This window comes from Glycine max, chromosome 8 (genome assembly GCF_000004515.6).
Source record: "Glycine max cultivar Williams 82 chromosome 8, Glycine_max_v4.0, whole genome shotgun sequence".
Lineage (NCBI taxonomy): Eukaryota > Viridiplantae > Streptophyta > Magnoliopsida > Fabales > Fabaceae > Glycine > Glycine max.
This window is the reverse complement of record NC_038244.2, coordinates 14,254,694-14,269,398: the sequence shown is the minus strand read 5'-3', so window position 1 is coordinate 14,269,398 and position 14,705 is coordinate 14,254,694. Positions and strand designations below refer to the sequence as shown.

Genomic DNA, 14,705 nt, shown 5'->3' with positions numbered 1-14,705 from the left:
GTCCATAATTAACCAGAAAGTGGTGATTATTGATGATAGTGTCATACAGTGATGCAGAAAAAATAGAATAATAAAGATAACAGAACAATGGAATCCAGCCTCAAATCGTTACAAAAGGATGAATATAACTGGCAAATGGCACTCCACAACTCATAGGAGGTGTTGCAGCTGATAACAGTTTTACGGAATCAGAAGATGTGCATTACAAAAGATGACTGCCTAGGTGCAAATTAAGAGTCTGTTTGGAAAACAACCCAAGTTAATTTCGTACTTCATAACGTGCCATTTGTTCTAATATAAAATTTATGGTCTCACGTTCTAATTACATAATCAAAAGTCAAAACGGACACTTAAGTGTATGTTTGGTAGAATGGAAAGAAAAGAGATAGAAGTGGAAAAAAATAAATTTTTTGAATTAAAGTAGAAAGTAAAAGCATGAGTCCCATGAAATTTTGCTATTCATTTCACTCATTTTCCACCTTCTTTTTGCCAATACTAAACAGATCATTAGTAACTTCTGACTCAACATCTTTCTATCAGACAACTAAGAATATTCTGTAAGTGAATTTCATAAGGTGAAAGACAAAAGTGAACCAATAATCGAGCTTATTTCGCAATAAATCCTAATTGATGTTTTGACAACATAGATCTGGACAATGATTTGTAATGCGTATTTGGTTTTATATCAAAAAATTAATTTCAAGTTCAGAATTGATATTAGCTAAATTTTTTTACATGTTTGATTTATATGCTTATATATATAAATGAGAGAAATATATGAACATGAGAAATATATAATTTTAATGAATGTGAGAAGTTACTCATGTATAAGTGAATAAATATATAAATGAGGTTTGAAATAATTGTTGAACATGTTTTTTATTTGGTATGATTATTATAAATATGTTAGGAAAAATTAATTTATTATGTATTAGATTTAAAATTTTTATATTGGATGATGGATTTTATTTAAATGGATCTTTATTGATAATTTTAAATATTTTTTAAAAATTCACGAACTCCTTTAACATCTTAAAAATTTATAATATTCTTTTAAATCTTTTAAATTCATATTTTATAAATTCACTAAAACTAAAACTATAAAATTTTAATAATAAAAATCTTTTAAAATCTACAAGATTTTATATGTCAAAATAATCATCTTAAGTCATTACATCTCTTAATTTCCTCCTGTTGACACTTTTTACTCTGTGCTTTTAAAGTTCCCGCCATTTAAGGAAAGGCAACTCCTTTATACTTTTAAAGTTTCACTTTGTTATTGCCAATGTCTCGGTGATTAGATATACAATTCCACAAATTAATCGTTTGCATTTATAATTGAGTAATCATGGCGTTAGATCTTGTAGCATTCTATCCTTGAGTTTGACTTGAATTAGTGCTCGTCAAACAAGTGTTAGATCTTGTAGCATTCTAAACTCGTTTTGTTCCTTGTGTGCTTGCCATGCTTAACTAGGAGAAAAACATTCAAAACAATGCAACTCGATGCCTTAACATGCAGCTGTGGGCAATGATTTGAGACAAATTGCAACCCCCAATTCCAAAAATATCTTTGAAGTAGCAGAAGCACAGAAGAGGTTTTACAAAAAGAACCTAAAATGCTCATCCATACTGTTGCCATGTTCCAGCTGAGAAACAGGGCAATCCTAAACAAATTCGTCTCAGCATATGTAAGCGGAAAAGTTACGCATCTGAGCAGAGACAAACACAATGAAGCAATAAAAATACAAGGGGCCGGAGACATGTCATGAAGCAATGCCATTACAGGTGCTAGAGACATGTCAATTGTAGGAGATCTATTAAACGCCAAAAAGATGCTACACGTTTTCAGAAGCATAGTTGTTGGGGGGAAACTAAAGACAAAAAAGCATCAGAAAAGCTACCAAAATGTTAAAAAAAAAAAAACAACAAAGTAAACAAAGCGAAACTATAAATGATCAAGAATTAGGCATAATACATAACGAGTCCACTTAACCAACAAACACAAACATATGCCTTCCTCTATTCTTCCTTAGCATCTTTGTTTTTCTTTTTCTTATTCTTCTTCTTTTCACTCTTATCAGCATTACTGTCATCCACCTTTCCATTGCTAATTTCAGCAGCAGCGGCAGCAGCTTTGTCTTTCTTCTTTTTCTTTTTCTTCTCAGACTTGTCTAACTCCGGCGAACCATCTTCAATCTTATTCTTGTTCTTCTTCTTCTCAGTTTTCTCCTCATCCGAAGAGGCCACCTCGCTGTTCTCCTTATCCTTCTTCTTTTTCTTCTTCTTCTCTTTCTTCTCAACTTCAACCTCCACAGTCTCTTCATCTACCTTCTTCACCTTCACCTTTTCTAGCTTTTCAAGCTCTTCCACTTCATCTACCACTTTCGCCTTCTTAGCAGGAACAGCAACCAGGCTATCTGTGCTTTCATGCTTCTTTCTCTTCTTCCCTTCCCCATCTCCCTCCTCCTTCTTCTGAAGCTTGTCGTCCTCAGGTTCTGGCGCAGCAGCCAAGCCAGCAATCATGCTATCCCCACCAGTTGGCAAAACCAGATTCCTAAGCCACTCCTGTGGAGTCTTCTCATTGGGCTTCCCATGCTTATCGAGCTTCCCTTCACTAATAAGCCTCTTCTTCATGGAAGCCCTGGGTCCCAAACCCCACTTCCTTGGATAAGTATCCCTATCCATGACCACCCTCTTGATCTTGGCCACAACCCCATGATCACAAGTGGCCATAACAGCAGTAGTCATCTCAGCAATCCCAAGAGCAATAGCCTCACCCTTAGTAGTCATAAGCACAACCTCCTCCCCAACATCAATATCATTCTCAAACCTAAGCAACCCAGGAATCATGAACTTAGCACCATAACAAATAGCATTGACAGCAGAGTCCTTAACAACAAGCCTCTTATAGCTAGTCAAGAGAATCTCCAAGGGCATAACAACCCTCCTCAAATAAGTCTCATCCCTATAATTATCATAAACCCACTGAGCATCCATGACATCATGCATGCTGACCATGTTATCCTTCTCCCCCATGATCCCGGACCTAACCCTCCTAAGCTCCTGCATGTGGCTACCCACACCAAGAAGCAACCCTAAGTGAACACACATAGTCCTAACATAGGTACCAGCCTCACAGGAAATCCAGAAAACAACCAAGTGCCTATCAGGGTCATACTCAAGGAGCTTACTTTCGTAGATGGTCCGAATCCGGAGCTGGCGCTTGACGGCGGAGATCAAGGGGGGACGCTGGAAGACGGCGCCGGTAAGGGTTTCGAGGGCGCGGGAGACCTTGGAGATGTCGGGGACGGCGGAGTGGAGGCGGGCGATGCAGACGTATTCTTTACCGGCTCCCTGCTGGGACTTGACGAGGCGGGTGGCGCGGTCGATGCAGACGATGAGGTTACCGGTGACCTTGGGGTCGAGGGTACCGGAGTGGCCGGTTTTTTCGACGCGGAGGAGGCGCTTGATCCAGGCCACGACCTCGTGGGAGGAAGGGTTGGCGGGCTTGTCGAGGTTGAGGACGCCGTATTTGAGGTACTCGGAGAGGGGGCGCTTCAGGGGGGAGTAGCCGGAGGGAATGGGGGTGTAGTGGCCGGTGCGGACGTTGAGGCGCTCGTAGTTTTTGAGGAGAATGGGCCATTGGGAGGTGTCGATGGGGGGAGTGAAGCTCTGGGGCTTGATCATCAACCCTTCTTCTCCTTCATGCTTTCCGCCGCTGCGCTGCTGCTGCTTCTTCTTCTTCGTGTCCGACTCAGACATGCCTCTGCAACACTCAGCAGCCTTGGGTTTTAGGGCTGAGGCAATTGGAGCCTATCAAACCGAACAAGGGTTTTAATTAAGGGACGCACGCACTCCATGGGCTGGGCTGCCTTGTTGCAACATGCCACGTGTCCACTCATAGTCCAATCCAACCAGAGCTACTTGCTATTCACACCACCCACATGCTTCTTTTGATGTTATTCCAAAATTACCCTTCTCAATGGAAGCACGGTGGTGAATGGGGATGGGGTCGCGTTGTTTTCTGTTTTTTATATATAAATATACTTCTTTTATTAATTACTTTACTTAGACATTGTTTGAATATTTTCGAATATATATATCACATTTTCTAGAGAAGTTTTAGTTATGTTCAGAAAAGTAGTTTTAGTTGTTGACGAGTAACAACATATGTATTTTCATGGCCCAAGCTATAGTGGGGAAGTAAATTTCTTTGTGTTTGTTGGACAAGTTTTATCGAACGTTTGATTCATCTAGGTTCTACAACTATATTCGAAGTCCACCACATTGGATTACTTTCCTCGAAACCACTTCCTTCCCTTCCTTTTCTCTACAGTCGCTACCTGCTACCCCCATCGTCTGTGTTGTTAAAAACTCAGCCAAAAGACAGAACCTAAAACCAAAAAAGTAAAAACCAAAAAGTAAAATCATAAAAAAAAAAAGCAAAGAAAACTAATCATTCAGGGATGCAGATTTTCCGTAACTAGTTGTACTAAGCACAAGCAAGAAAACAAACTCATACCCACTAGCTGAACAAGTGCAACTAACCAAACATGGGTGCATTAAGAAGAAAAATGGTGATTTTGAGAGTTCACGAGATAATTGGAAATGGTAGAAGTAGAAGAAAATTCATCATCTTTCCCGGAATGCAGTAGGAAGTTAAGGTTGTGAATCGGAGAAGAAGAGAGTTGGAGTGAGAGGGAGAAGAGACAACCCTCCTTGCCATCTCAACCTCATCTACCTTTTTATTTACAAATTTTGATTCGCAAAATTGATTTTTGGATCGATTAAAGTTGCTGATTGACTTGTGAAATTCATAAAGAAGTGGGTTGGGGGAGGAATAATCGAATAAGGTGGATGCAAAATTTACCTGTGAAACCTAAATGAATCTAACACTATGAAACCGGTCCGCCAAACACAAAGAAATTCACTTTCCAACCATAGCCTGCACCTATTTCATATAGTCACTTAAAATCTTCTTCAAAAACAGAAACATTTGTCTCTGATTATTAGTGCTAGTTTAAATATTTACTTGATAACATGTTTGGACCACTTTTCTAATTACATTAGATCATCAATTAAATTAATCACTTATTTTTTTGTCTTTTATTTTTTATTTCTCCCAAGGTGTAAACACCCAATAAATATTCAATTTTTTTTTAACAAATAAAAAAGGTGTGATAGTACTATATGGCAAAATTTTCATAATATTTGACACATGCAAATAAAAAAAATAAAGCTATGATTTGGTTGTGTTCAAATAGAGAAGAATTAGTATTTGGTTTTAAAATTTCATATGAATCCCATACTTTTATTACAGTACTTTAATTCATTTTTCTCCAATTCTTTTCTCTTTTATTTGATTCCACACAACCAAATCATAGCAAAGGAACTAGATCATAATTAAAAAAAATAGTCAAATCCATTATTAAAAGTGTGAAATATTAATAAATTAGTTCTTGAAAGATGAAAAATTTAAATTTAATTAATGAATAAGCAAAAATACGATAAATTAACCCTGTAGATAATTTAATAACAATTAAATCTTTAAATCCTGTAATTTAAAGTTAAATTAATTCTCGATAAATATATTTATTATTAAATTAGTCTTTAAATATTATAATTTAATGACAAAATAATCTCATAAGTTTAACAACAAAATTAATTTATTGTACTTTCTGTATACTCAAATTCTAAATTTGTATTTCTTACCTTACGAATTTGACCATTTAATGTTAAAAAAAAAACTAACCTTACCTATTAACAGGCCAGTGGGTCACGTCCACCTGGTCCATCATAGTCCCAGTTAATACCAAGTCCATTTAAGTTGGGTTTCTGTTCGCCGCTGGTGTTGCCTTAGTCTGTGTTGAGACTTGAGAGTAAGGTTTCAAATTGAAACCTTTTTTTTCAGTAGTTTTTCACTTGCGTATATCACTATATTCGTTGTGTTCTGTAGGTTGTGTGCATAACACAATCAATTAAGAAGCTGTGATTCTGATTCAGAATCAGAATGTTGCGAAGATGGAGCAAAGCAGTTACTCCAATCTCCAAATTTGGATCGCAGCAGAGTCATTTGAATTTCGTGAAGGACGTCACGCGCCAAAGCTACGCCGGGGTTGCACCCGCGCCAACAACGATAGAGGATAAACCTCAACCCCCCGTGGTATGCAAACTTTACTTTCCTACGCTTTTCAACCATTTTTTTTTTATGACAAATATTACTTGTTAATATTGTTAGTTTCCTTTCCTTCTTTCTTAATCCCTCAACCAACCTTATATTTTCAACAGTAACTTGAACTACGCAAAACAAAAATGGAAATGAACTACTCTTGATTCGGTGTTGCTAACAGAAAAATCTCTACTTTGCAGGTTAAACTTGACAAAATGTTTTGGTCTAAGCCCTGTTCGCTGGCCCTGCCCCGGGACTCACCCCTCAAAGCTGAAGAACCTGATTATCAGGGCATCAAGCGTTTCATGCTCAAGCTCATGCTGTTTTATAGTAAGCAGAGCAAGTCAATTCGAGGCGCTAATGTTGTGTACCGAAGAATTGTTTCTCAAATTGATAAACCTCCCATTTATGAAGGTCCATTCTCCTCATAGCAATATAAATTATGGTTGTAGTGTAGCCCAGATGCATTTATGCACACACCACGGCTTACTTGCGTGCCTATTCTCCTATATCTCACCATTCAGTCTTCTAGGCTGGTTTTTAGGTTGCATAATTTAACAAACGATGATCTTTGCACAATATAAAACACCAGACCATGGTTTTAAATTGCATCTGCTGTTGCGGTTGCATTGCGGTGAACCAAAAAACCTTTATATTGCCAGCAATTGCGGGAAAATGCAGCTGATTTGGTCACAATTGCAGTTGCCATCTGGTTGCGGAGAGTCAAAATACCTTGACGTTGCGGACTGCAATTCAAAACCATGTATCAGACATATGTGTGTTGTGAGTCTCTGGTATATTGGAGACTTGTAGCCATTTTTACTATGTTTTAAATTCTTGCTGACTTGTACTTGGTAGAAGATGAAGACAAGGTTTCCTGGATTTGTGAATGGAACTTTAAAGATAAATTCATCCTCTGTGTGTGTTATGGGACAAAACTGTTCACTTCACTTCCCTCTGCTCTTTCTTTAGCTTATGTTTATTTTAAGTTCCCTTGTGAATATATAGAGATTTAAAAACTATGTTGTCAGAGTGTCTATTTTTGTAGTACTTTGGTTGTAATGTTTCTTTTTCTTTTTGTTCTATATTTTCTTGTGGGGTTTTAGACAACATATTTTCCGATGGAAGAATTTTAATAAACTAAAAACTATATTTTTGTGGCTATTTTATGATTGAATTATAAAGATGATATTTCCTCGTGTTGACACTTTTTATCTGCTTTTGAATTTAAAGAAAGGTAGCTGTTTTATGCTTGATAGGGAAAGTTTCACTTTGTTAATGCCACTGTGTCTCAGTGATTAGATATACACTTCCACAATTAGAATTGAGTAATCATGGCGTGGGAGGAGTTTAATTTGTATTAGTGCTCATCAAACTAGTGTTTGATCTTTTAGCATTCTAAACTTCTTCCTGCTGCTTGCAGTGTTTAACTTGGAGAAAACATTCAAAACAACATTCTCTTTACTTGTACTTCATATGTGGTTATGTTTGCGTCGCTTGAAGCAAGAGGGAAATGAGGGTGTTGAATTTGGCCAGTACCTTTATGAGATTTACAATCATGATGTGGAGCTAAGAGTCTCTAAAGCTGGAGTAAGTACTCATTTATAAGTAGATATATTTTCACCAGCAATGTACATTGTGGAAATTTTCCATAATATATTAGAAACAATTAAGTAATTATCTATTTTGACATCATTATCCATTAATAGTTAACTGGAAATATTTTACCATAAATTCCTTCTTTGCAATTTTTCCAAACTAGTTTGGGGACTGACCTCTATATTGGTGAAATTGTGATCATTCAATTTGAAATGGCAGGTTAACCTACTACTGACTAAGTGGATGAAAGAGCTCGAGAAGATTTTTTATGGGAACATTGTTGCTTATGATACTGCCATACTTCCAGAAGCTAAACCGGGTGATTTTTCTAATGTTATATGGAGGTAGGTACTAATCTGAATTTAACCCTGCACCTGTTGAAAGTAGGAAACTTTAGATCAATTCTTTCTCCGCTTCTCTCTGTTTTGGATATTGAATCAGTGAAGACTCAGTCCTCCCACCTAGTAGTCTAGTAGTACCTACTTTCTTTATATCCGTAGCTTATTCTCATCTGTTTTGCTTTTCATTTTCGGGGTTTCAGGAATATATTCTCTGAAGATGGTTCTTCAACACCAGATGCTGCTGCATCTCAATCAGTACAGGTATGTCTATATGATGTAACATTTTTCATTATATCTGTGGAAAATATAGTGTGATTTTTCTATTGTAGACTTTTGGGATGGGACTATTCCCTGGTAATTCAAGCTAAGCCAAAACATGCAGGGGCAACTTGTAAATTAAGTGATACAACTTATTCATATTAAGTTGTTAACCATTCACCATTGAAGTTACTTCGTAACCTGCCGTCATTCACCAGTTGCCTCCACTCTGGGTTAATATTTTGGCATGACTTAACTTTTCAATTATTCATCCTTTTATAGTTGATCAATTTTTTTGACATATTACCATTATACTGGAGTTTCTTTGCCAAACTAGGGGAGGATAGTGATCACCTTTATTGAAGTAGATACAACTGAGTGAGGGGCCTTCTATCCTGAATCTGTATTGATTACCAATTTACAACTTTGCCTAGAATTGTTTCCAATGAGGATAGCCATCATCATTTTGTTTCTTTGTTTCCTATGCTTTGCCATTCTCATTTTAGTTAAATGCCCAATGCTTTAAGTTGTTTCCACAATCCTTCATTATTTTCCTCATTTATATTTAGTACCCACACATTCATACTGAACTAATATTTTATATAGGCGATGGCCAGATATGCTCGCCGTGAAGTAAGTTGCATGACCTTAACAGGTAAACACTGTCTGTTTTGTACTTGTCTGAGAGAATTGTTTGTACGTGTATTACATTATTGATCATGAACTGGATGAAAATCGATGGGTCAATGCCTGTTGCTTTATCCTTGGTGGTAAAGTGAGCTGGTGAGCTCCTTATCACACCACAAGCGTTTCATTTGAAAACTTGCCCTGAAAAAGGGTTTCAAGGCTATAGATAGTAGGACAGTATTATCTGCAAGGAACTCAGCTTTAATTCCAATAGAATATTTTGATCAATTTGTCAAGTTTCATACATGTTTTTTTTTATAGTTTTTCTGTAGTTGATAGCCATATGCTACTTATCTCAATATTTCTGAATTTCCTGCTTTACTACTATCTCGGACTGCAATCCCTCTTTTAACCAGACCATTTTCAACACGAACTGTTATTTCATTGGTGTCTCTGATGATCATCTAGTTTGAAAACAGAGAATATCTACTAAGTCATTAAATATTTACATAACGCTCTCCAATGATCATTTCACTTATCAGTTATGACTTCCCTAAGAAAAATGAAAAGTTATTTTGAACTTGAATAATCCATGATGCATCTTAGTTGTTTTACCCGTAGAATACATGAAACTTTGAAAGCTATGTTAATGATGGAATTCTAGCAGATCTCATGGAAATATTATTTTTCATTTTTTTTAATTCCTGGTTTTATTGAATTGGCAGATAAAGAAGCACTATATTCAGGGAATTTTATGTTCACCTCTTTGAAGCATGAGAACAGAAGCGGAAAGGGGCCTCAATGATGAAGTGGTGATTTCTAAATTTGTGATTTAGCAAATTGAAAATACACGCTGTTCTTATTTTATTTATTTTTTACAAAAAAATTGTTGAATAATTATGACATAAAGCTCATGTCCTTCTCCGTAAGGCTTTTATTATACTTGATTAGCTTGGTGCCCAGAAACTAGAACTCTCATATTCTTGCCCTGTAAAATGAGAAAAGAAAAAGGGCAGAAGTGACTGAAAAATGTTGTTCTTTCTCATTTTTGGTCATCTGTTCCTCTTTACTTTGCTTTAACGGCTTCAATGGTTTGCCTTTGTTATTTGAGACATTACAAATTTTCAATACAATGCAATATTATACTACTCTTAACCAGTGATTTTTTCACGCTTGCCGTAAAAGTTAAAACAGAATTTTTATGGCAATAAATTACATGTTTCTAAACACGCTATGCTATGAAGGCAAGGCTGGACAACCAACAGTGTTTTATTTCAAAAGGTCTGCATAGTATTTGTAGGGTTCTCAACATGGGGTCAGTGACTTGGCTCGATTAGCCGAATGTATGACTTATGTTCGGTTGTTAAAAACATAAAATTTAAGCTTTAACTTATTTAGTCTGATCCAGTTCAGCCTGAATTTTTAGTAGCCCGAGACAGACTGACTTGCCATGGGATGGGCTAAACTTGTTGACTTCATTTATTTTTATTTTTATTTTTTGACGGAGGAAAAAAATACTTACGGTAAATACTCATTTTTATTTTTGAAAATATGTGACATTAACAAATTTATCTATGAAAGAGGAAAAAAATAAAATTTAGTCCTAAAAAATATAAAAAATGAAACATATTTATTCCATGTTAACTTTCATCTCTTGGCGTTAGAAAATTTGTCATTGATGTTTAGGTGGACATAGTAACTAAAGTTATTGACATATACATTTCTAAATTTAACACCTTGTTAACATTTTTGTCTTTAAAAAAATATAACTGATTGACAAATATATTCATAAAATATATAAAAATAATTAGTTGACATCAATGACAAGATATATTTATTAACAATACATTAGATTTTGAAGTTTCTAATTTTGCTATTGTAAATATTTATTATAATATATTAAAATTATATTTATAATGTCAATTTATCATAGAAAAATCAAAACTCAAGAGGATGTAAGGCAGAGGTAGGTTTTCAAATAAAAAAATAGTTTGTCAAATCTTTAATGGATCATCCACAAGTAGAAAAAAAAATAAACATGAGAAGTCTAACAACCAGAATTTCAGTACTTCTATAGTTTTCAGTAATGGTATTTATATAATTATAATGTATTATATGGGTGGTGACTAACACAGTTTGGGAAGTTATAATACATCATAATTATAATAAATATTTACAAATTGAGCTTAGAGAAACTATAATACATTATAATTATAGTTATAATACATAATTATATAAGTGGTCATTAAATGAACTTGAAAAATCTATAAAAATATTGTAGTTTTGGTTATTAAACCTCTTGTGTTTATTTTTTTCTACTTGTGGATGATTCATTTAAGTTTGACAAACTGATTTTTATTTGAGAAATTATCTCTACCTTATCTCTTCTCGAGTCTTAATTTCTCTGTGATCAGTTGATATTATAAATATAATTATAATTTTAATACATTATAATAAAATATTTGTAATAACAAAATTAGAAACTTTTAAGTTTAATGTGTTGTTGATGCATCTATCTTGTTACTGATATCAACTAATTAAGTTTTATATATTTCGTTGATATATTTGTCACTAAATTGTATTTTTTAAGGATGAAAATATCAATAAGTTGTTGAATTTAGGGATGTATTCGTCAATAATTTTAGTCATTATGTCCACACAAGCATCAATTTTATGATCCTTTTGTCCCTACATGTCATGTACACAAGTTCTCTAATGTTAAGAGATGAAAGTTAACGGCGAAACAAATTTGTTTGACTTTTTACACTTCTAAGGACTAAATTTTATTTTTTCATCTTTCAAAGATGGATTTGTCAACGCTATACACTTTCAATGATGAAAATGGTTATTTACCCAAAAACTTATAAAGATGAGATTTACATATTTGTTACTTGCTTTGAAAAATACTTTTATCAAATAAAAAGTTCTACACCGTCATCCAATCGCAGTTCATTATGTATGGTAAATTTATTGATTTTTATGATAATTACTTTAAAATTCATATTAACAGTGTTTTATCATTGGACGAAAATATAAAAGTACTTTATACTATTAATGATGTTATTTGAATATTAAAATTATATTTCCTAAAATATTAAAATCTAACAAAAATATATTTTAAAAACTATGCATGAACAACATTCATGTTTATATTATTCTTAGGAATGTTATTCTTTAAAATATAATATATTTTTTGTGTATACTATAATTAGGGGTATTCAGAACCAAACCAAATTGAGCGTTAAACTGAAAATTGACCAAAAAAAAAATGCAAACTGCAAAAGAACTGAAAGGCATTGGTTTGGTTTGTTTGTTTTTTTTTTCAAACCATGCGTTTCGATTCAATTTTTGGTTTGACACGCAAATATTGAACCGAACCACACTCATTAGTTTAATATAGGACTCATATTAGTCATATACGTATAGGAAAGTGTAACTTTAAGCTTATATGAAATGACAACACTTACACTCCGTCTACATTTAAGGCCAAAACACTTAACACTCAATCTTTCACTTTCTCATCTCTTGTGAAATCCTAAATTGAAAGCCTAAAATCACTCCATGCGGCTCTCTCTATGTTTGCGGCAGTGACTCTCTTCGACAACAACACTTACTATTTTTTTTAAAAAATTTAGTCGTTAGAACTTGAAAGCAAGTATTACGAATTATTTTTACTTTTAAGTTTAATGATTTATTATTTAAGTTGAATGATTATTATTCAAGTATATTGAAGTTGAAACATTAAGTTTTGTCCAATTATAACAAACTTTTTAAGCATTTTTATAATACTCAATAATAGAATTTTCAAATAGCAAAAATCAAACTGAAAACTCCAAAAGATTGGTTTGATTTGGATTTCATAAGTAATCTAAATCGAACCAAATTACACTGCACAATTTTTTTGTTTGATTTAAACTAATTTTAAGTCAAAATTACATAAAACGGCACCACAAACACCCCTAATTATAATAACATGCCTCAATATAGATGTCACTTCAGCTAAGAGAATCTTTAAAATAAAGCTTAAAAATCAACCTCAAAGTAGATGTGAATTGTACTATTATATTAAGCATGAGGGTTAAGACAATAAAATTAGGGTTAAAGATATAATAACATATACATATAACTAATTCGTATATGGGTTAATTTACATTAAAGAAATATTTCTTTTATAGTTTTATATTTTTTCATAAAATATAATTGTTTTCATGATTAATCTTATATCAAAATCAAATTCCTTATTTTTATTTATAAACAAATACTCAAACTATTCCTCTAATAAATATTAATCTATTAACTTATAATTTATTTATATTTTATAATATAAAACAATCATCAGGTAAAAGCTAAATTAACATCCAAAAGACATTGAAGGTCTAATGATTGTGTTTTTTTAAACTCAATTGGTATTGGAAATCTATAGACAACAATCATGATTGTCAAACTCACGTTTTATATTGTAGAATCGCATGATTTTACGATTCTACTAAGCCTTGACGAGTTAAATCGAAAGCAAAGTAAAAAATGGAGTAGACTCGTCCTCGTTAGCACAAACTCAGGTGAGTTTGGGTAGACTCGTGAGTCTTCCACAAGCCTGCGAGTTTAAAAAAAACCCAAAACGGCATCGTGCTGCTTATTCGATAGACTCGTGCCTTGTTCGAGTTCTGCAGACTGTAGCTACTTATTTGGTTCGTGCTTCTTGGATTCTTGCTGGGACGCGGTAGGTGCCAAAGTGCGATGGTGGGGTGCGACGGTGAAGGGAGACGTTTGGTGCCAGAGTATGATTGTGGGTGGGCGAAGTGTTTTTCAGTTTTTCCCCCTTTTTGATTTTGGTCAAATGTCAATTGCTTTTCCCTTTTCACTGATAAGGCTCACTCCAATGGCAGTATTGTTGAGACTCTGCTTATGAACCACAAGTAACGATTACAATTTGTCCTCTGTAATGTGCAGATTTTGGTCTTTACATGGAAAAAAATATTTTTTGGTCCTTACGGCTTACATAGTTACACTAGACACATTTAGTGAGATTTTTCAATATAGTGACCAGAATGTGAAGTTTATTCATGTAGGGATGCAAACAAGAAATGATGTAAAGTGTGGGGACCCAATTCTTTTAATTTAACCTTTTTTCTTTTGCGTTGGATTTGTAGTAATGCTCTTTTAGCTCAAAATTTCAGAAAAAAAGAGTACATTCCGACAATTGAGGATAGCATACATGGGTGCTATTGTCGACTACTGGAAGGTTTATTTTGTTTACTTAGATATTTTTTATGGTGTCCATATTCCATAATGATGTTTATGGTATACATCACTATTATTACTGCGAAATGGTTAAATGTCGACTAGATCAAGCATGCAATATTGCCTTTTGGTTTAGACATTTATTTGGTGTTTTAGATATGATCTAGAAGATGAAATACAACACAGCCATTGACTGTTGTAGCTTAATATGACATCGACACAGATCAATTCTATATGTATCCAATGTCATTTGAAAACTGTATTAGCTAGCTTCCATTACCTCTTGTGTAGGTTAAACTAAACCGAGAATCTAAATTAAAAATGCTCATTGTAATTGGCTTGTATATGGGAATATGGGTGGGGTGGGGAATAAACTTCTAGGAAAAAATTGGGATTCTAATTTAACAGGCAACATTTCCAAAGATAAGAAGGTGGGGTCAGTGATGACATTTATTACTTAAATGTGGAAC

At 34.0% G+C, this 14,705-nt stretch overlaps 2 protein-coding genes across 4 annotated transcripts; one reads left to right on the top strand and one right to left on the bottom strand.

Moving 5' to 3' along the window:
* Window positions 1-1,793: 1,793 nt before the first annotated feature.
* LOC100780706 (H/ACA ribonucleoprotein complex subunit 4) lies at window positions 1,794-3,824 on the bottom strand. Its single transcript, XM_003531486.5, has one exon. The coding sequence runs from the start codon at window positions 3,760-3,762 to the stop codon at window positions 2,020-2,022; it is 1,743 nt and encodes a 580-aa protein (XP_003531534.2). The 5' UTR covers window positions 3,763-3,824; the 3' UTR covers window positions 1,794-2,019.
* Window positions 3,825-5,773: 1,949 nt separating this feature from the next.
* Window positions 5,774-10,024, top strand: LOC100780170 (ubiquinol-cytochrome-c reductase complex assembly factor 1). 3 transcript variants are annotated; one of them, XM_014779062.3, is made up of 8 exons: window positions 5,774-5,879; window positions 5,957-6,163; window positions 6,370-6,583; window positions 7,593-7,759; window positions 7,988-8,112; window positions 8,310-8,370; window positions 8,974-9,022; window positions 9,720-10,024. In XM_014779062.3, exons 2-8 carry the CDS (start codon window positions 6,011-6,013, stop codon window positions 9,797-9,799), a joined length of 849 nt encoding a protein of 282 aa, XP_014634548.1. In that variant the 5' UTR covers window positions 5,774-5,879; window positions 5,957-6,010; the 3' UTR covers window positions 9,800-10,024. The 3 variants fall into 3 exon arrangements, with proteins under 3 accessions (XP_014634548.1, XP_040874182.1, XP_014634547.1); XM_041018248.1 differs by having other exon boundaries at window positions 8,304-8,370; XM_014779061.3 differs by having other exon boundaries at window positions 5,838-6,163.
* The last annotated feature ends 4,681 nt before the right edge of the window (window positions 10,025-14,705 follow it).